We start from the raw sequence: 21,980 nt of genomic DNA, 5'->3' as shown, positions 1-21,980 counted from the left end.
AGATCAACAGGCCTCTACCATTAAAGACTTACTTTAAGACGCAGATATAATTAATCTCTGGATACATAGGCTCACCCTGAAGGCGTCTTTAATACATCTTAAACCTAAATATTTCTGCATTTATTTATTCATTTCTGTATTTATACATTTATTAATGCATTTATTTATTTATACTTAAGACATTTTTGGTCCTCCATAAAAAGGTGTCAATTTATCAATAAAATAGAAAACAGAAAACTTTATTTCAACATCTTTTATTTTTTTAAGCCTACACACAAAAGGATAAATGAGTCAATTACATACTAGTTTTTTTTGTCAACAAATATTTACATATTTACAGAAGCCTTTATGTTCTGATTAACAACATAAAACAGAGACATCACATGTCCAAATCAAATGCAGTGTAAGTACAATATGTAGCAGTCAAGAGAGGACACCACAAAAAAAACATGCTGAATATAACAAATTCATCTCCGCTTTTTAGGGATAACAACATTTCCACTGGTTGCGATGGGGATCAGGAGCTTCCGTTGGTCCATACGGAGATATTTTTCAATGAGCACTTCCACTGGCACCTTGTCATTCACATAACCCTGCCTGCAGAGTGCAAACACACACTAGTCAGGTTAAATGTAAGGAAACTAATGTAACGTGTCAGACATATTTCAGAGTTAGCATTATTTATGCTTACTGCTCACATCACAGAGTCACCGGTCCTTTATTTCAGACTAAACATGGAGCTCAAAATTGCCATCTAGAGGTCAGTATAATCCTAGTTTGGCAGTGCTTTTTTAACCTGTTCTGTGACTATATTTATATTTTTACAATATATGTTTGAAAGTATTATGTCCTTGTAATTTTTTCTCTTTTTTTATGTGAATTGATGTGTTAGATGTCTTAAGCCTGTGATTAATTTAACTAGCATCATTTGTGGTTTTAAAGGTTTTAACCAGGCTTTTTATTTTATTTTAGGTGATTATATGTCAATGTTGTGTTTATAGCTTCTTAAACTAACCCCAAGTGGACAAAAATAATGATCCCATAATGCAGATTTGAACATTGTGGAATTGATTTATTAAATTAAACTTAAAGTATAAGTGTTTCACACTGAAACATACAATGGTGTATAAGGGCCATTGTAGGTAAAAGAAAAATGAATAATCACGGAGCCTGAGGAGTAGTTTCTGTGTTACTTTATGACCATAATGCTGACATTGATAGGCATTGTACTTTATCCTCATGTTAGACCTTTAATACGTTCTACTTTGCCAATCCAACCTTGCAAAGTAAAGCAATGTGGTTAAAATTTTGTTCTCGCAAATTTATCGTAGAAATAGCTATGTTGACGTGACATATTATTAAAGTGTTGCATACCGAACTCATACAGTTAACTAGTATTCATGTTATTTCAATGATGACATGGCAAACTATTCCCGTTTTTTGAATGTAAAACAAATTTGTCGGTCTTTATTTTCATCCTTTAGTTTTAGCTCACTAAATGGTCATTAATGCCGTCCTAAAACCGTATGCACACTCACTTGAGCACAGAACACACCTACCTTTTCAACAGAAGTTCAGCATCTTCAAACTCGATGGTTTTTCTCTTTGCATGACCAGCATACGTCTCCAAGTCCTCTGCCAGACGGTCAAAGTATTTATCCATTCTGTTGAAGACAGTGAATTACAATGAAGCGAGAGGATATCCCAACAGTCTATAAACTCAAAACCTCTACAGCCATAGTTACTTACATTTCTTTTAGGACAGGGTAAACATCTGCAGAGACATTGGTTTTGGCGAAGTGCTTGAACACGCCCATCAGGTAGCTTTTAGGAAGGTCTGTTTCCTTTTTAGCCGGCCCTTTCCTCCTCTTTCTCACCTGCTTCTGTTTAGCTGAAGGACCTTCACCTGTGCTACTGCTGGTACAACAAAAGATGATTATAAAATCATATATCAATAATCTTAATCTATTGACTTTACTATTGCCTTCCAGGGAGACATTTTTTCTACTTTCTAAACTATACGTCGGACATTCCAGTTGGACAATTTTATATGAGCTTTGGGTACATTTTAATATGTATTGTGAATGTCTCAGTGCATCATAAAGTGCAACTTACCTGGCTTGAATATTCTTAAAAACAGAAGGTGAGGCCAGAGCATTGCGCTGGAAAAAGTGTATTTTCTGTTTGACAAATGCAGGGGTCTTGCTGGGGATCTCTGAAGATTTTAGAAAACAAAACATGATTTACTCTCATTTTTATAAATAGAAAAAAAAATCTGCACAAAAGTAAGACTGACCATCACTGTCTTCATCATCCTCTTCATCATCCTCTTCCTCCTCCCACTCCTCCACCTGCTCAGCTGGGTCCTGAGCAGCAGCTTCTTCAGGTGAATCGACACTCAGGTGTCCACCATCTTCAATATCATGCGTCACCTCCGGAAGATTGAAGGAGTTCTCTTTATCAGCATCAACCTCAGTGTAAGTAGCATTTGTCCGTCGTTGGGTTGAGGACTCGGCCAAGTCAGTGACCCCAATATGAAGCGGACCGCTCTCATGGCTTCCCATGTCCAGGCTGCTGTGGGCTTTGGACTTGCCATCAGACCATCCTAGATAACAACAACAATACTTAAATGTTAAACAACAACTTTAAACGCCTTGACATGCCTTTCTGAGCTGGGAATTAAAGCGGCATATATGCAACTATCAGTCAGTCCAACATAACAACCAGGCATAATATTCTAAACCGCCACGATAGCTTAATGTATAGCAATAAAGAAAGAACGGCATCTAGATGATATTTATATATCAACAATTAATAGCGTTGTTAGTTACAGCCCTTAAATACAGAGAGATTATATTATCCGTTCTGACATCCTTACCTGCCTCTGTGTCTCCCCCTGCTACTATGACAGGCATAGTGAGTCCACCCTCAGAGTGATGAGCCCTCCGACTGATGTGTCCCAAGTCCGGTTCCAGCTGCTCTGATGCCTCATCATCTTCCTCCTCCGGCCTCCCAGCATGCTCGTCTTCAGGTAGAGAATTGGCAGCAGGATCCTCTTGATCACTTTGATATTCTACAACAACCTCCACGGACTCCAGATCAACAGCACCTTCTTCTTCGATTTGGGGGTCAACTGCATCTTCTTCTTCTCCTTCTTCCTTTTGAGAGTCTGGTGCAAAATCATCTTCCTCTGACTGAGACCTGGCTTCAACATCCTCTTCATGCTGGGAATCAACTCCACCTTGTTCTTCTTCGGTTTGAGAGTCAACTGCAACTTCTTCTTCTGTTTGAGAGTCTGCTGCAGCCTCCTCTTCCTCAGACTGAGACCTGGTAGCAACATCCTCTTCAGTGTGAGAATCCGCAGCACCTTGTTCTTCTTCAGTTTGAGATTCAACTGCACCGTCTTCATCGGTTAGAGAGTCTGCTGCAGCCTCCTCTTCCTCAGACTGAGACCTGGTAGCAACATCCTCTTCAGTGTGAGAATCCACGGCACCTTGTTCTTCTTCAGTTTGAGATTCAACTGCACCGTCTTCATCGGTTAGAGAGTCTGCTGCAGCCTCCTCTTCCTCAGACTGAGACCTGGCTGCAACATCCTCTTCATGCCGGGAATCAACTCCACCCTGTTCTTCTTCAGTTTGAGAGTCAGCTGCACCTTCTTCTTTCATTTGAGATTCAGCTGCACCCTCGTCTTCAGTTTGAAATTCAACTGCAACTTCTTCTTCTGTTTGAGAGTCCGCTGCAGCCTCCTCTTCCTCAGACTGAGACCTGGTAGCAACATCCTCTTCAGTGTGAGAATCCGCAGCACCTTGTTCTTCGGTTTGATAGTCACCTCCACCCGTTTCAGCTTCCACTCTGTTCTCCTCTTCCTCAGACTCGGTTGTATCATCCTTTACACTACTCTGGGATTCAGCTATATCTTGCTCTTCCTCATTCTGAGGTTGAGCCCCCTCTTCAGTTGGGAATGCATATATTGATATCTCTTTCCCCAGGTTGCTGTGCTCCGCCTCCATCAGCTCCTCCTGCTCCATCTGTCTCTGAAGCTGAGATGCCATCGCCGTTGGTTTGTCCTGAGTTGCAATGATGGAAAAGCTGGAGGTCATGGCATCCGGCTGGGCGTAGAGAGCCGTGTTACAGTGGAGGATATCAGTCGTGATATCAGGTTCACCGAGTTTGCTTAAGCCCAAAGTGAAGCCCTCAGAGTCGGCGGTCTCACTGAGACCTCGCTCCCCCTGCACAAAGCTGCTCACTCCTGGATGACAAGATAAGTGGGGGGAGAACAAAAGGATTATTAGCAATTATTTTCATAAATAATACACCATTTGCTCCGAAAGGAAGCTATATCTGCTTCCTTCCACCAGCTTGCTCGTGTAGCTGGGCAGGAATTTAGAAAGTAAATTTAAAGATATCCTATAACAGGTCAGGACTTTAGGTGTGTCTTTCTTTTTGACACAGTTTAAACGGTTAATAAAGATGTTAACTAATAAAATTAATCAATAATCCGTGCTCTCATTGACTTGTTATACATATGATCACACATGGAACAAAAAGGACAAAGAGTATCCTAAATCATTGTAATCACCTCCCATCTGCCTTTTGTTTACAGCAGCCCCAAATTCTTCCACTGTGATTTTTCGACGGTTAGAAATTCTTCTCAGCAGGACCTTTTTCTCGGTCCGAACATCCACAAATGGTGTTTTTAGACTCAGAGAAGTGGAACTGCAGAAGAAAATTAGACAGAGCACATAGTCATCTATTCACTCATTAACATTGTAAAGAGAAATCTAACTTTTTTTTTTTACATGTAGACAACATAGTTTTGTTTTTTACCTTGACAAAGAAAGTGATGAATGATCGCCTATTGACTCTTCACTTTCCTCCTCATCATCTGTAAGCAGAAGCATCCATCAGATAGTCATAAAACCATTCCCACCACTTCCCAACCCAAGTGTATCAATTCACAATAACAAACATGTTTAGGTTCTTACAGAATCCCATTCAAGCCCATCAGTGGCTTTAATCGTACCTTCTCCATCTTTAAGACGCTTTTCAAAAGCTGTTACATTCAGACTCCGACGTGGTCTCTTTCTGCTCAGTCCCTTTGTGGTACTCGCTGCGTTGCCAATAGTTATATCAGGCAGATCCAACCCCGACAGCTCAATACTGAAAGTAAAGCAAATATTAAACCTGTTATACATACACACAATATCATTTAGCCAGTTGTATACAGTCAATATTACTGAAGGGGCTGCAAGTCAGCGTGGATGTTGTTGTGGCCCAGCAATAATATTAAAAGTTGATTCTGCACAACTAATATCAGAGCAATTATTCAAAATACTGTTGGAAAAATGTATTTCAAATGTGATGATACAACATGGGATTTCTGTTACACACACACACACACACCTCGGATGCTTCCTAGTAATGCTGGAGTCTGCTGAAGATGGTTGCGGCTCTTCTGACGCACCTTTCTCGTGAACCACAGGAGACTTCACAGGCTCTGAATCACATTACAAAGAATATATGACTAAAAAAAGACAACAGACAGCTGCGACATTATGTGGGAATAAAGATATGCACATACCTGTTCGCAGGATGTTCATGAGCATGTGCCTCGGTGTTTCTCCATCATCAAACAGCAGTGAGGTTGGGGCTGGTGTGTTCATCTTTCTGAGCCCGACAGAGGCGGCCCTCTTATGAGCAGAGGGCAGGGATTGCCTGGTTATACTCTGGGGAGACGGTCGATATGTCAACTTCAATAGAATCAACAGCATGTCCATCAGTATTACCTCGGCTCTACTTTCTCACCTCGCGTATTTTATGTCTCAGGCTTCGTCTGAGGAAGTCCTGTGGGGTTTGGGGACCAGCATCTTTCTTGCTCTGTCTGTTGCTGCTCCTGGTCGCGCTGGTAGTCTGTGCATTGGAGGAACTTCAGACAAGACAGCAGTATTAGTTCAATACTGGATACAAAGTCATTGGGCTCCTTTCTTTTAGGTTAAAAATCAAGAATGTCTTAGTCAAATTACTCCACCTCCTCTGTCAGCTTTGTTATGTGTCAAATCCGACTTTTTATTGCGGTTTTTTTCATGTTAAATTAACTATGTTTAATTCAAACTTAGCCGTTATACATTTAGCACAAGCAACCAACTTCAAGTTCACGTTAAGACAGATTTAGGATAAATAACATTAGTTAGCATTAACGTTACCGTAGCTAGTTATTTAACGCTTGAAACACCAGTAATTGGACTTCGCCTGTTCTTTCCCAGTAAGACTGGTTAAGGTGTTACCTGCGGGTGATGGGAGTCCTGGGTGTCTCGGTGCTGAGGATGTGTTTCAGCAGCACCCGAGCAGACAAATCCTCCGTAGGATCCATTTAGAAACCGAGCTAGGACAGTCAGCTGGTTAGCTGGTGGTAGCTAACAAACGTTTGCCAACGGTTAACAGTAATGGTTACCGTGTTAAACTGCGTTTTTATATATCAGGCAAGTATCAAAACCGGCGCTAAGCTGAGGACAGCGCCATTTAGTACAAGTTGTATCTAGTTAAACATGTGTTACCCTCCGTTGACTGCATGTTGACACTTTCAAACTCAACGGATTTATTCCTCACACTGTCCCGCGTTATTTTCAAGTGAAATCTCACGAGAAGACGATTTTCTTCTTCTTCTACTTTAGCTAAATTTGCCACCAACCAGGGTGTTACCGCCACCTATTGAGGACTCTAGGGATAACATGGAGTTCAGGGTTTTATATAAACATGAAAATATATTTGATCTCACCACAATATGTTTCCATCTGTTACTGTATCTGTACATTTTCAAAACATTAGTGGGAGATGGTCTGTTCTCCTGGCAAACCAGGTAGGTGGATGAAATAAAGCCAAAACTGCCAAGCAGTACGGAACATACTGTGTTCTTATAAGCTAAAATATGCTTAATTGTTTTTATCTGGGTTGTCTAAACATAAAATGTAAACTTTTCTCATTAATAACAACTTAGATCCTTGTCAGTATATCGAAAATTATAGTGACTTATCTCAGTGTTACAATTTGAAAAACTAAATTATTTGAATGTCATAGTAGAAAAGATGAAACATAAATCTGACAAGTGGTTAATGAGAGATATAAAATCTCATGAAATCAAATCAGCTGCAGTTTTCAGGCACCACTGTCCACCGTGGATGTATGTCATCAAAGCTACTGTGTACTTAAACTGTGCAAAATTAATAATAATACACACACATGTGAGATTGCAATAGTTTTAATTATTAACACAAAGTCAAAAATAAATTATTCAATTAGTAAAAACAGGTGGCTGCCTGTTTTATTCATACAGTCACTGATAAGTGAATGATCCCTTTCCCCCTTCACACTGGAAATGAACTGACTGAATGAGTGCAGCACGCAGTGCGACTCAACCTTCATTCAATGTCATAAGTTTGTTTTCTATTTGGCAAAAAGTGCAAAGGCTCCACACACTGACGACAATGTCAGAGACGGAGGTGTGAAGTCACAGGGACTTAGAAATCGGGCCCTTCCTTCTTCAGCTTGGAGTAGTCCGTGTTAACTGCGTAGAACTGCAAGTACACAAAGAAAAGTACACGACCAGTATGAGGGAGGCAATATGGACTTTGAGGCAAGATAACGGCAACTATATGACATGTGGTTTAAATCTAACCAAGCAGCTATTTAAAGAAATATATTCAAATGGCATAGATATAGCACTGTTTTATAAAGATGGAGCAACGTGTATCAAAAGTGAAGAAGTTATGAATGCTAAATAAAGGCTCATACTTTGTACTGATAATCGGGCTGCATGGTGTTCCAGGGCTCGGGGTTGTTCTTGCGATCCCAACTGAGGACAAAAAAAATATGAAAACTCATTCTGTGAGGTTGTCAGAATTCTTCTCACAACTTTTAAACACATACACTGAGGTTTCCTAAAAAGCTAACCGAGGGCTGAGGAACACACCGTCTGTATTTTTGTATTTTTTAACAGCAGATGCTGTATGTGTCCAAGACAAATTTCCTTCTATCTTATTTTAAGTCTATCTTATCTTTATCTGTAAGTTTATACTTTCTCAGATGTACTAGACTTACCAGACTGCTGGGTTTTTCAGAGCCAGCCGAGCCAAGTACATCATGCTCATGGCTGCCCCGCCACCAATGAAGATGAAGAGGGGGATGAGCTAGTGAGTGAAGAACAAGATAAATTAATTACAGTGCAGGTGTCATACCAATTACAACGTAATCTGTGAAACTAGGACAAGACAACCAACAACAGAGAATTATTGTTCTTTATTCTAGGTTTTTTTTAGACTTCCTCTGGTTTATTTGAATACTTTTCGAGTTAAAAATGATTCGGTTATTAGAGGAAAGTTGAAAAGAGGTTAAGAATTATTTACTGTATTATATTTCTATCCTGTTAATCTCTTGACCCCTCAGATTTGTCTGTAGATCACTTGTTGGGTCCCAAACACTGTTTTATTCTATTCCAGTAGCAAAATGACAGATGCGGGGTGCCGGTGTAGCTTATGAGTTTATATACAGTATATATAGAATTTAGGCTAATTGTTTGAATCGAATGTGTAATAAGTTAGCCTGCATACAGTTTTACCTTTGATCAGTGGTGCAATGTAACTAAGTACATTTACTGCGGATTCAGATAATTAGAATATCATCGACAAACAAATGTGTTATATGTTAAGATAAGTATGAATTAATCCACAGGGGGAACAATACAATCAATACTTATACTTAAAAAAATTTAAATGAGCTCCACCTTTACTATAGCAGCAACATGTCTTGTAATGGTATTTCTACACTGTGTTATTACTATAGTAAAATATCTGAGTACTTCTTCCACCACTGTTTTCATATATATCATATACTGGAAAGCTTACACTGTTTAGGGGACAGTGACATGTGTATCGTCCGACACAGTGGTCTATAAATATGGACGCTGCCGTAAAGCAAACTGTTTCACCCTTTCGCCCTTGGATAATCAGACTCTTTACATGCACTGCTCTGGCCTTGAGTCACGCCGGTATGGAGCCCATACAGTAGAGGACGTGCTGCAGCGACCTACATACATGGCTGTGTGAGGGCATGAATACCTCTTAAAGGGAAACGAGATTGTGCACTTTAAACAAGCAAATGTATTGCTTCTGTATTAATGTCTCATCGGAGCAGGTGGCTTCATTTTTATAGAATAATAATCCTATCATGAAGCTCAGAGGGTGGCAGAGCACAACATATATAAGCCTCAACAGAAGGAAGGATAATAAGAGGAATATGGCGATGAGGAGAGAAGATAAATGGAGATTACAATGTAGATTTGTTTTGGTGTTGAATTGGCTTTATCGATCATTTCAACCTGAAATCTGGTGCCACGGAATTCGACATTTCTGCAGACGTAGACATAATGAATCTGTCGCATAGGACTGAAAATGAAAAATACCTAACGCGTTTCATTAATTGAGGAAAGCTGCATAAGAGCTGAATAAATAATGGGAGAACACACAGACAATTAAAGTGAGATTTTGGGAAACGGGCGCGCGCATAACCACACAACGCGTCCTCACCAGCGCCTTCAATGTCACCGGGTTGATCACATGTTGTAAAAGATATACAATGTTTAGCACTCACAGCTGGATGGCTCTTGAGCTGTTTGGCGACCTGGCCCAACATGTCGGAGAATCCGCTGACAGACTCCGGTAAAGCGAATACCTGCCGGTAAAAATGCGCGCTGCTGCGGAGGAGCTCGTGCGTCTTCCTACGGGTCTGAATGCTCTCCACAGTGAACCGCACAACACCCCCCCTACGGTCGGCCAATCCCACAATGCAACGGAAACAGCTGTATGCCCGACAGCAAGTGCAGATCTTTAAAAAAAAAAAAAAAAAGAAGTCCATACAGTCTTGTGCTGTCCTGGTGTTAAATATCTTATTTAAAATTCACATTAGAAATGAGCAAAAAAAGAAAAAAAAACAAAAAACTGAAATCTCATCTGCTATATTTTCAACGTAAGGGACCATTTAGGTCATTTAAATCCACAAGAAATAAAAGCATTAACTCACGTGCTCACCTACAGTTTTAAGGGAAAAAAACTTGTGCCACTTTCACCACAATAGCTGTTCTGGAGCTTTCGATCATGAGCTTCATAAGCAGCTGTTTGCCCAGTTGTCGTAGAATTGTCGGTCTTAAAGGTCCCTTTTTTTCTGAGCACTTAGTGGATTTATTTTTGTCCATATGGACTTAAACGCGTCTTACGACAACAAGGAAGATCATGTTATAGGATTGAAAGCTCCAGAACAGCCTCAACTTTCGTTTAGATCTTGTAGAACTCGACTTCAATAATCTATGAGGGAAAGATGCGTGATGAGCCACATACATACTTTCAGATGTTCACCGTTTAAACAGTGTCACCATGGAAGTTTATTTTTTGTAAACAGTGAACATCTGGATCATCTGACAGCAATGTACACCTGGCAGAATAGGGACCGAATATAAAATGAGTGAGCTAACAGAGCTTGTCCTAAGATCACGGGACTACAGGTGCTACACCTCTCTGCAGACATTGGACATTCAGACGAGTGCAATTAGGACTTCAGACTAGTTTAATAAATCACCATGACAACACATTATCAATCATATATTTATGTGGACAGAACACAGAACCTGAGATAACAGCACATCGCCCAGCATCCACACAGATTCATAAAACATTGAAATTGAGGCTTATTTGGAAAAAAAGACAATGTTTCAATCAATCAGTATTTTACCAGGACACTAAAACTATAAGTCAAACAATCATACTATAGTTAACTTTCCATCCACTTGCACACACGCAAACAAAAAACTCCTGTCAGAGACAATAAACCCAAGACTAAGGAAGAAACATCTCCACATTAAAACCCTCTCCTGGAAGTGCATAAAAATCCACCCGATACAGTATAACACAGGCCTCAACTATATTGACAAAACAAAACTAAAAGGAACAGGTTTGTTTTTTTAGCTTATGTTGCAGGTAATTTGAAAAAAAGATGTAGAAAATACACATTACTACTCTTAAAAGTACAAAAGTGAATATAAAAAAATAAGAATTGCAACTCGAAAGCAGCAGTTCAATTTGTGCAAACATGTCTACGAGAAATAAAACTATTTGAACATCAACTTGTCAGCTTGGCAGAAGAACACGAACATCTTCAGAGAAACATTGAGGACAAATCTACACCACTACTGGTTAGGTAGTCAACTAGGCTGTGAAACCTCCAAACTATAAACACACCATCAAGCAGACATCTACAACATCAAGGATTAACAGAACTCTTTTTTTTTTTTTTTTAACCCATTAACACATGAAAAAGCTACTTTTTTTTCCCAGTAAACAAGATGACAACAAAAATAACATCTGTACAACTTTTAAAGCAGGAATGAATGAGCTGAAGCATTTAGATAGTGATGCTACCAAAGTCCAACAACTGGACAATTCCCTTCAGTCTACAATATCAAAATGTGATTTCATTGGATCTTTTTTTTTTTTTTAAGTTTTAATCGGGTAAATAAAAAATACCCAACTGATTTGTCGTGCTTTGTACACCAGCAACAGGTGCAAGGTCAAGTTAGGTAAAAAGAATTGCAGATAAATATCTTTGAATACTTAAAAACAAGCAAATTTATCCGGGAAGGGTTTTTCTTACTTGACCCAGACTGCTAACATTTTGGACAGAGATGACGCACAGCAGTCAAGAGTTTAAAAACCGGTAAAATATAAGTGTGTGTCGTGGCTTCTTTGGGGAAACAGAAATATGTGAAGCATGCGAGGGGGTCGGTCCTCCAACAAAACACATTTCAGAGTTAAGATTGGAATAAGACAGCCCTGTATCTCACACTTGGGTTTGCCGAAAAAATATAAATCTTTGGATTATGAAATGACAGCTTAATTTAGAAATATCAAAAAAATGCCCGGACACCCAAAACAAGTAGCTCATAAAGCACATCCATTGGATTGCGTTTGAGTAAGATATTAATTATTTTTTTCCCCAATATTATTTTTCAACATAAGATTATTTTAAACCTCTATAGAAAAGGGATGGTCCTCTCCTAAAATAAAGCAACAAATCTGTCCCGGACGACAGAAATATTTGCATTGTGCCTTCGGCAGCTGTAATCAGAACGCGAGGCCCTCCCCGGAGCTTTCTCCCATAACAGAGGAGGTGGAGGGAGCATCTGGAGGAGCTGCCCGGTTGCCAGACGACGTTGCCTGGCAGGAGCTCGATTCCTGGCCCGAGCAACCGTCTGCTGGAGAGATGGCAAGGCTGCGGAACAACAGGTCCATGGAGGGGAGCAGGGGCCTGAGGAGGCTTACGGGGCAGAAGGCTGAGCCCCCATGGGGGGTGAAGTTTACCTTGTTGGGGTCTGGGCAGGAGGAGAAGAGGGCCGGCTTATGTTGGCGTGGAGTGCTATAGGATGAGAGGAGAGGGACGATAAGAAACTAACTGAGTATAAGAGAAATGAGGTTTGTCCACATACACATCTTCAGCACGGCTGACATTGTTTTTGTGACTGTCGAGGTCACGATAAGTATACTTGTCTCTTACAAATAAACTAAAAAGTATCCACACCTCATGACTAGAACCCACAAGTCTCTAGTGGGCCAGGCTGTATTCTACAGGAACATCATGACAACAGCAAGTTTTGGATTGAAACTGTAGCAAGAAGTATTGCACCTTCATTTCACATAATATACAGTAAAAGCAGGCAGCATTCATGGTACAGTGTTGTAGTAACAATAAGCGCGGTGGCTGCACCCTACTGCTTTGAACATTTAAGAAAAGAGGATGTGTTAAATGCCTAGCTTTAATCAAATTGGCTCTAGCGCACTGATTAAATGGCTGGTCGTGTCTGGTTGTTATATAAATGAAGGGCAAATGGATTGCACGAGGATCACCAGCAGAGGGCGGCCACACACCTCGTTTGACAAACAACATTTGGAATGGAGCGAGTGAGTCACGTTATTGCACAAACAGCCCTTTGTTACTACATGGTTTTTTTTTTTTTTTAGAGGAGAGGTATGAAAAACATCTAAAACAATAATGTACTAGGTAACTGGTCTAGTTTAGAGGGACCCCACCCATGCAACACATCAGAGTGTGTTTACAGGGGAGAGCTTCTTCAAGCTGGTGACGACTATAGGTATGGTTCAGAGGAAACATGAGCGTGAAGTCTGTCAGTTCGTACCTGGTTTCCTCCCAGACTCGGATCTTTTCGCAGCCCTCTGGTGGCTCTCTCTGGAAGCAGCAACTCTTGTTGGGCCCCGGGGACGACGACATCAGCAGAGGCAGGGAGACATCGGCCTCGTTCTGGGAGGAGAACGGAGACAGGAGGCACATCTCCGCACCGTCTGATGAACACCAGGGCGGAAAGAACGTCAATATAATCAAAGATTCTGTAGGCAAAACCTCTGAGGACAACAAGATTTAACAAATATGTGCACATTACTTACAGTTTTACTTCATTGTTGTAAATAAATACAATAAACATAAATTAAACTAGCTTGGTTCATCTCAACTCCTGCAGAAACTAAATACATTTTATTATTACTGTAGTTTCTGAGCCGTAAATGAATGAATGTCAACAGTAAGGATTTTAGTTTTGTTCAAATAGTGGCCACGGGTTGAAGATTGTAAATCCATGGCTTAGACATGACTCAATCAATTTAGAAGTAAAAAACACAAAATGGCAAATAAACGGTTTACAAATTCAGTCATCAGAAATAATATAAATGTGTCATACAATAGTGTAAACAATAAGTATGCACATGTACAGTATTTAAGCAACAAAAGAGCTCCTCTTGCTTGGTAAGAAAGTGTGACTGCAGTCAGCGCATCACAAGATAATTCCATCAACATGAACTTTAAGAAAACAAAGTCATGTTATGTACAGTAATGTACATAACAATGATGTAATGTAATGTTTTGTTACCAACATAATGTAGGATCCTTGGGGTTTGTTTTGGGAGTCTAGGTTGGTGGTGCGTTGATTGGGGGAGGGCCGGGTTTCTTTTCTTTTATGAATTTATAATGGTTATCAGATATTGGAGAAAAAAAACTCGACAATCCCATTTATGAGTTAATCAAACCACCATGAAACCTGCAGCCAGCGAACTGACACGTTACACCTATACTTAGCTAACCTTGGTGCAGATCCAGTGGTGCATCTTGGAGGTGGGGTGGGGAGGTGGAGATGTTTGTTGGAGAGGAGCTGGGTGAGGACGAGGAGGAGGAGGAGGAGGAGGAGGAAGATGAGGACAAAGGTGTGGTGGCCATGTCACTCTGAGATCCACTGCTGCAGCTCTGCGGAGGCACCGGAGCCCGGTGACCGTCTGGAACCTCAAGGAGCTGACAAGACGGAAACAACACATAAACCCTTCAGCCTTTCCTTTAAAAGCAGAACAACTCCTGAATCCTTTCACGAGTGTATGATGTGTGGAGGGGACAGTTACCCGGTGCTGAGGATGCAGAGGCTGGCAGATGAACATGCCTTCCAGCTCCTGGTTGAGGCCCTCCACACTGCAGCGCAGTCGGGGGACCAGTGTCGACAGGGGGATGGAAATTGGCTGAGTCTGAGGACACAAAAACAAGTTCAATGGAATCTAAGCCGCTTAACAGATCAGACGCTGTCGTGTACAGTCGTCTCGTCGGTTTTTCTTGTTTGCTCTTATTGTGAGGATCTTTGAGCTGCCTTCCTTGTATGACGAGTGCTGTGTTAATAAACTTTATCACTGAAAACACATTCTGAAGCAATCTTATGCAACTCCCAAAGCTTATGAAACCCCCGCCCCCCCCCCCCCCCCACAAATAAAAAGGTACAAATCAGGTTTGTAATCTTCCTCTTTGGTTTGTCATGTCACCACACTTTGGTCTGAAACCGCCTCAGCTCAGTGGAGTGTGGCACCACGCAAGAAGACAAGTGCAGACCAGCTGCGCTGAAAAGCAGAACTACGCATTTCGTTCTGAAAAGCAGAAACTACGTGATATAGTGGCCTTCCTGTTGCTTCTGTGTTTTATTTAATTCACTTCCTGCGATGCGCCGCACCGTCTAGTGCACACTCATAAATGCAATCAGTGATACTCGTCTGAAGGCAGACGAGGCTGCACTGATGAAGACATATCTTTGTCGACTTTGTCTGCAGAACGCGTGCGCACACATGCACGTATGGAGCGAGTAGTGCAGTGTGTTTGTGTGTGGTGATGATGCTAAGGTACCTGATTAGTTCCTAGGCTACAGCTCCCCTGAGGATAGCCACACTGGCGGTCTTTGTCATGCCCCCCTGAGACTGCAGGTTTGCTGCGCTGCTGCAGCTGTTGTTTTAGTTGAGCGATCTGCAATGAACAGAGGTTATTGTCAGTCAATCAGCTTGCACACACAAACACACGCAGGGGAAGTCTTTAAAACGGTGCAAACGTCACACAAGGGGTCTCGTCTCAAGCACGCTAGCTTTGTAGTAGTGATAATCTGTAGTTAAAAAAGACTTCGTTTAAGAATGAGGCTCCTGAAAGCTTGTCGAAAAAGAGAAGTTTCGTTGTAGATGAGATCATTTGGTCTCCTGTTGCCCAACGCATCAAAGTAATTGAGTCAGGCCTTTTTCAAGAGCTTGCTCTCTCTTGGCCTGTATTACTCAATGCGTGTTTGAAACAACCATGTGTGTGTGTGTTGGTTAAACTGGATGTTAGAGACTCACCTCTCGCAGATGCTCCGCGCTGCCCCATGATGCCGAGCGTTTGTGGCTGCTGCTACCTCTCTGCCTCTGGGATTTCTCGGACCACGAGTCTGGGGTCTGGAGAGGAAGAAAGAGACCATAAGAACTTACACTTCTCAAATAAGTTCCCATGTGAAGAGTATATATATATATATATATATATATATATATATGAATAAAGCTTATGTAGCCTTAAGCTGCCTAGTAATAATGTCAAAATCAAATGAAAGCCTGGAAACTGTTACGTTTCAGTCACACAAGAGATCAGGATTTCACACCCTCTTACACCAAAGTTGCACACTTGGCAATGCGTTTCATGCTCAAAAGGCTGATCTGCAGCCACATAACACTATCCACACCCACAGACTCTCTCTTTGCACATGTCGACGAGTGATAGAGTAAGAGAATCTGAAAAACAAAGAGAGGGGGGGGGAGGATGTGGGCAACCGAACAGCAGTGGCGAGTGCCTGCACACAGAGCAGAGGATGGGTGCACCCAGAACGGCCTCATTAGCCGACTTCAGGGCCTGTTCTCATGGCTGTGGTTCTCACTCTGCAATAGCTATGCAAGCACCGGACACTCCCTCCCTCTCTCCCTCCCTCCCTCCCTCTCCCAGCAACTTCCTTCTCATCTAAAACTAAACGCTATTCTTTTGACATGACCCGAATCTCATTGACAACTTAGAAAACAAAACTCTAAATATGGAAACATGTGTGGCGAGATCATGCATTCCATTCATTTCAGCATTATTACGATCACATATTCTGCATCTGGAGCCGACCTGGGTAGACTTGTCCTTGCGGGACAGGCTGCTGCTGCTGCTGCTGCTGCTGCTGCTCTGGCCCTCTGGTTCTTTGGGCCAGTGTCCCTGCAGGTACGGCCCGATGATGGCATCGAGAGACAATGTCCGCCTCATGCCAGAGACCAGCTGTTGCGGTTTGGGCTTTCCGGCTGTCAGAAGGAGTCACCTTTTTTTTATTCAACATGCACCAACAGATTAACTTATCCTGTTATGTCTTAAGCTTGCAAGTAAGTATGTTGTAGCTTTATGCTCCAATGTTGGACTTAATAAATCATTATTATTGCACCGACGTACCAGAAACAACTAATTATTTCACTTTGAAACAAACGTTCAGCCTCACAAATATTACATTTCCTGTTTTATTTGTCTAACATGATTGTTGAAAATATATTCATCAACAAGGTATTTCCCTGATTAATCAATAATAATAATGAATGGCAGCTATAATCATATCTATATGGTAATAATCATCAGTATTACTATATAATCATGTTGTACTTCTTATATAAAGTGTATTTCAGTTGATAGGAGAGCACTTTGACATGCAGATACACTCACATGTCATGTTACAGATAGAGAGGCTGCAGTGACTTCCTTGTTGACATTACAGTTTGTTTTATGGATGCTGTCCAGCTACAGTTGTTTCCCAATCACTGGGGGTTTTGCTTGGTCATGCATCTCAAGTTTGAAACCAGTTAGCGGTGGTATAGCTGCTGTGAAATCACACATTAAGTCGACCACATCTGCATTTTTTTCCCATCATGCCATCATATTTTATTCTACACACACATTCATCCACTATGTGGTCCATACAGTGTGACAGGTGTTGAGCTCGTACCTGACTTGCCATCTCTCCGGTTTGGTCGAGACTTGCCGGTCAGCTGATAGGGAATAGTCGCCTTTAAGGGTTGTGGACCTAAAGTAGCTCCCCGGATCTGTCCGACTCCATTTCGGCCAGACATCTTGGCAGAATCCGGGACTACTTAGCTCCCAACTAACTGTAAGATAAAAAGGTGGATGTGCAGCCTGGTGGAGACCTGGTGGTGGTGGTGGCTAAAATACCAGCTGCAACCCTTCCTCCACTGGTGATGATGACTACTAAAAACCGTTACAAAAGTCAGTCTTCAGTAATAAAGACACCATTTCAGAGTAAATACAACCGCCAAGTAACGCTTAGCTCGACAGACGACACGTTACAGACAGCGTGTGACAAAGTCTTCGGCGGTGATCATACTTTTTTTTCTCTGGCTTGTGTGCGAGTTAGCAGCCTAGCAAGCAAAGTTTCTTTGTGAGGATGTTGAGATATTTCACCCCGTTGTCGAACGAGGAAGCAGCTCCAGTTTAAAAAAAAGTCACTTTCACGTCAACTCCTACGTCTTCTGCGAGAGCCCGGACGTGTACTTCATTTTAGTTCTGTCGGGCTGGAGAGTATTTTTAATGGCCCAGAAAGTCCACACTTGTATTTCCCCACTACGCGTTCTTGGTCCTAACTCCAAACACCTCCACCACCACGCTGGAGTGGATTTAATTATATGGAGGGCGGGGTCCGACTTGGCGTCTCACTTTTGATTGGTTGATGGAGCCCCCGACTTCAATCCTATTGGATAGTTTCCCATCAATCCGTCAATCCTTCAGACAATGTAGTTGCTGTCACCGCCCCCAATCCATATCTCATATTAACTGATTAATTACAGTTACAACTGTTAATTGCGACACAGAAATTGCATGGATTACTTTCTAAAACTTAATTGAGGGTTGAAGTCACTAGTTTACCATTTTGGTCCATGTATTTAAATATTTTTTTGTTTGTTTTTTAACTACAAATCATGAAGCCTTTGTATTTTTCTGTCTATATTCAAATACATGCTAAACAATTTGAGATTTTGTGTTTGATGTGTTTTTCCTACCTTGGTGTACATTCATTTTACAGCATGAAAACAACTGTGTAGACTCGTGAAACTTAGTTTCAGTGGTGGAATACTTCATTTATTTCAGTACAATTTTAAGGTACTTTTAATTTACTAGTATATCCATTTTACACTACTTAATACTTCTACTCCACTACATTTTGGAAGCCAATAATGTACTTTTTACTCCACTACATTTATTTGACATTTGTTGTTAGTTAATTTGCAGATTATTGATACAAAATACAAATGATTAAACCACCCGGAAGTATTTAAAGTTTTTGAAATTAGCTCCACCTTTACTAGCTGCAACATTAGTAATACCAATAGTAATGTAATATTAATGCATTTTTCTAAAGTTGGTAATTCTAAATAATGAGTACTTTTACTTTTGGTACTTTAAGTATATTTTGGTGTTACATGTAACAGAGTATTTTTGCACTGTGGTATTGCAACCTTGAATTAAGTAAACTAACTCAAATAACTATTCTCACCAGTGTTATTTCCATCCCAGAGAGCATCAAGCCCACATCCATTTTTAATAGTGTCACACTATTGTTGTATGGTGATGCAATATACAAGATTGATTTGAAGAGTCTGCGCTGAATTACCTCATACCAATAATGTGATTGGACAAAAATTAATGCAGATATTATAAGTATAATGTATTTCACAACCAAAGCAAATTTCAGGGGTAAATAATAGATTTTTCACATCACAAAATATTATTCAATACATTTATGGAGACCATTAGATACCAGTGGGGAAATATGATCAATATTCTAAAACATAAAATTGTATATATATAAAGTATATGTGATCTGTAGTAAATGGGCTATAATATATATATATATATTTTTAAAACTGGTATGGTTTCATCATCACCTTCATTCTCTAATTATTTCATCATACTATCCTGAGGCCTATTAAATCATCTCAGATAGGTGTGTGTGCACCATCTGGGTGGACTGTGAAGTGGTTTTTGGGTGTGCATGGGTCTGCGTGTTTGGAGATAAATGTCCAGACACTTTGTAAAAGGGAGTGCCAATGGTCAGACAAGAGAAGGGTGTAGAGATAACATGGCATGAACTTTTAGCGACACATCCTAGACCAGTGCTAAGGCTCCCATTGTCCCCTCACCCACCCCAAACTTGTCCAAAATGTGCACTTACTTAAACGAGACCTCGGTCCACGCTTAGATAACACACTCCTGCCTCTGGCACACCATAACGGGAGTGAATTTGCTTCATCACAGAGGGGTGAAGTGCTGAACCATGTGTCTAGCAGCCTGCTCATCTATCTAGTGCAAGATGAGCAGCTGCACCCAACAATTGATGTCACTTTTACAAAACAGCCAACGACAAAGCCAGATAACTAAAACCAACTTTCCCCCACCCTCCGGTATCCATTTATTTTACAGCCAGGCAGTTAATTGCACAGTATGTCGATCAGGAATGTATCTCCTATAATGCATGTCCAGCGTTTACCAAAGGACCTTCAGCTGCTGTTTGTTTAGCTCCGTGTATTTGTCTGTGTTAATGAATGAATGATCCTAACCTATGACCTCGCATAAGATATTTCAGACCCATTTAAGGAGAGACAATGTCCGGCTTCACAAAGTTAAGCTAAAAGGAGGGCATGAAAACAAAAAGTGACCTCTGCACAGGGGGAGAGAGCGTGTGTCCGGTTTCTTGGACATACAGTAAGTTAAATTGTTGTGATGTCAGCTGTTCATTTAGAGCCAATTCTATTTTGCTTCACATTCGTTTTTTGTGTCTGATCAGGTTAGTAATGAATTGACACTGCAGTTTCTGAGCGGCAAAATGTCAAGACTTGCAAGAAAATGATGCTGTTGACTGTAAATGTGGAGGCAATTCATGAACGAACAAGACTAAGAGTCTACAGCTCCATGTGTTACATGCTAACCTCATCGTGCTAACATGCTCACAACGACAATGCTAACGTAGATCGAGATGTTTTGTTGGTTTAAACTTCACTGTGTTTTCCATCTTAGTTTCGCGTGTTGGCAGGCTAACATTTACGAATTAACACTAAACACAGAGTGCGGCTGAGGCTGATGGAATGGTGATTAGTTATGCTGGTAGCGTAAAACAGTTCTTGACAAAATTCAACCTCATGGCGGCGCTATAGGAAAAAGACCTGGGAAAATGAAAGTCAGTTGTAGATGTGATATTTCACTAAGTGAAAACTTTGACCTGCTTGCGGTGGAAAAGTCAGGGAATCATGAAAGCCATTAGGATTCATCCTCTGGGGACCATGGATGTCATTCGTTTTACACGTATTTGGACACAGGGTTAAATGAAAGCACAAATTGACAGTGTCAACAGCGCTATTGGAAAAGTCAACAGAATACATTTTGTGGGGAACATGAATGACTGTAAAATTTCATGGCAACACACCCAATAGTTGTTGAGATGTTCTGGACCAAAGTGGTGAACCGACCAGCTGACATTACCATCGCTACAGCGCAAACCCCCCGAACATGCACATCCATTGCATTTACCAACATTTAATGTTTCAAAAAAAGGCAGTTTTATTGCAGTTTTTAAATGAGACAATATATCCCAACTTTCAACAGCAATTCATAAGATTGCAATTTACATGACGGTAAATGATACAAGCAAGTATGTCATGAAATTAATTCAAATACAAAAAAGAACAGAGGAAAAAAAGAGCCAAAAATTAAAATGACAAACGCTCACACGTCGCACATTCACTATTTCTCTCCTGCTAAAACTACTCTATCAAGCCAGGTTTGTAGAAAAAGACAATGAAGACACTCATTCTGCATAGTCATAATACACTTTTGCATTTGTATGCAATAGATATTAAGTCTGCTTTTAATGTTCACATTGTAATGGCTCTGCAAACCTTTGTAGCCTGACAGTGTCACATCCTAAAATCTGTGTCTAACCTACTGTCTGATTGAAAAAGGCCTATCATTTATCCAAATATCACAAAGCTTCTTCTGTTAATTCCAAATAATCTTCATCATAAATCCCTCTGGGCCACTCAGCACAGTACAAGCCTCTCTTTTTTTTTATCTCTCTCGTAATAGTGTAATATAATATGGCAAACCATTGTTTCTGTTCCCTAAAAGATTATAACAGCTCATCCACCCTGCGCTGCCAGTATTATGCAAGAGGCATAATAAGATACACGAACAGACTGATAAGACACAGACAAATGGACAAGTACATACAGGACAACCCTACAGTGAGTATGAATGTGACCAGTACAGCTGTGACTGTAATTGCACAAAATCAAGCTTCATGATGTTTGCATTCCAGGAGACTTAATCATGTCAAGACAATTAGAGAGAGTGAAACTGCAGGAGGCCGTCGGGCAGTAAAGCAGCTCTTCCTGCATCTTTGTTGGACAGTCCCAGACAGGGAAGCTACTCTTTTTTAACAAATGCTTAAAAGTTAAGACAGCGCCAGGCTCAGAGCGTAAAGGTAAAGGGACTCACATAAGGGCCACATAAGAGAGCATTTG

General features: G+C 40.8%; 3 protein-coding genes across 3 annotated transcripts; all 3 read right to left on the bottom strand.

Annotated features, from left to right (window-relative positions):
* Positions 1-267: 267 nt before the first annotated feature.
* On the bottom strand, positions 268-6,539 carry cenpt (centromere protein T). The gene is made up of 13 exons (XM_076093044.1): positions 6,285-6,539; positions 5,806-5,926; positions 5,582-5,726; positions 5,404-5,497; positions 5,024-5,160; positions 4,828-4,885; positions 4,580-4,716; positions 2,879-4,249; positions 2,297-2,605; positions 2,116-2,215; positions 1,750-1,917; positions 1,560-1,664; positions 268-597 (listed from the first exon to the last, which is right to left on the bottom strand). Exons 1-13 carry the CDS (start codon positions 6,368-6,370, stop codon positions 468-470), a joined length of 2,961 nt encoding a protein of 986 aa, XP_075949159.1. The 5' UTR covers positions 6,371-6,539; the 3' UTR covers positions 268-467.
* A 739-nt stretch (positions 6,540-7,278) lies between these two features.
* LOC142951861 (cytochrome c oxidase subunit NDUFA4-like) lies at positions 7,279-10,454 on the bottom strand. Its single transcript, XM_076093712.1, has 4 exons — positions 9,643-10,454; positions 8,095-8,183; positions 7,789-7,849; positions 7,279-7,571 (listed from the first exon to the last, which is right to left on the bottom strand). Exons 1-4 carry the CDS (start codon positions 9,904-9,906, stop codon positions 7,515-7,517), a joined length of 471 nt encoding a protein of 156 aa, XP_075949827.1. The 5' UTR covers positions 9,907-10,454; the 3' UTR covers positions 7,279-7,514.
* Positions 10,455-10,635: 181 nt separating this feature from the next.
* Positions 10,636-18,076, bottom strand: LOC142951860 (protein FAM117A-like). Its single transcript, XM_076093711.1, has 8 exons — positions 17,396-18,076; positions 16,537-16,706; positions 15,738-15,833; positions 15,262-15,378; positions 14,499-14,618; positions 14,190-14,394; positions 13,235-13,397; positions 10,636-12,456 (listed from the first exon to the last, which is right to left on the bottom strand). Exons 1-8 carry the CDS (start codon positions 17,517-17,519, stop codon positions 12,165-12,167), a joined length of 1,287 nt encoding a protein of 428 aa, XP_075949826.1. The 5' UTR covers positions 17,520-18,076; the 3' UTR covers positions 10,636-12,164.
* Between the last annotated feature and the right edge of the window lie 3,904 nt (positions 18,077-21,980).

Source organism: Anarhichas minor, unplaced genomic scaffold (genome assembly GCF_050575085.1).
Source record: "Anarhichas minor isolate MPS153535 unplaced genomic scaffold, ASM5057508v1 ptg000017l, whole genome shotgun sequence".
Taxonomy (NCBI): domain Eukaryota; kingdom Metazoa; phylum Chordata; class Actinopteri; order Perciformes; family Anarhichadidae; genus Anarhichas; species Anarhichas minor.
The sequence above is the reverse complement of the archived record's forward strand: the minus strand, read 5'-3'. Positions and strand labels throughout refer to the sequence as shown.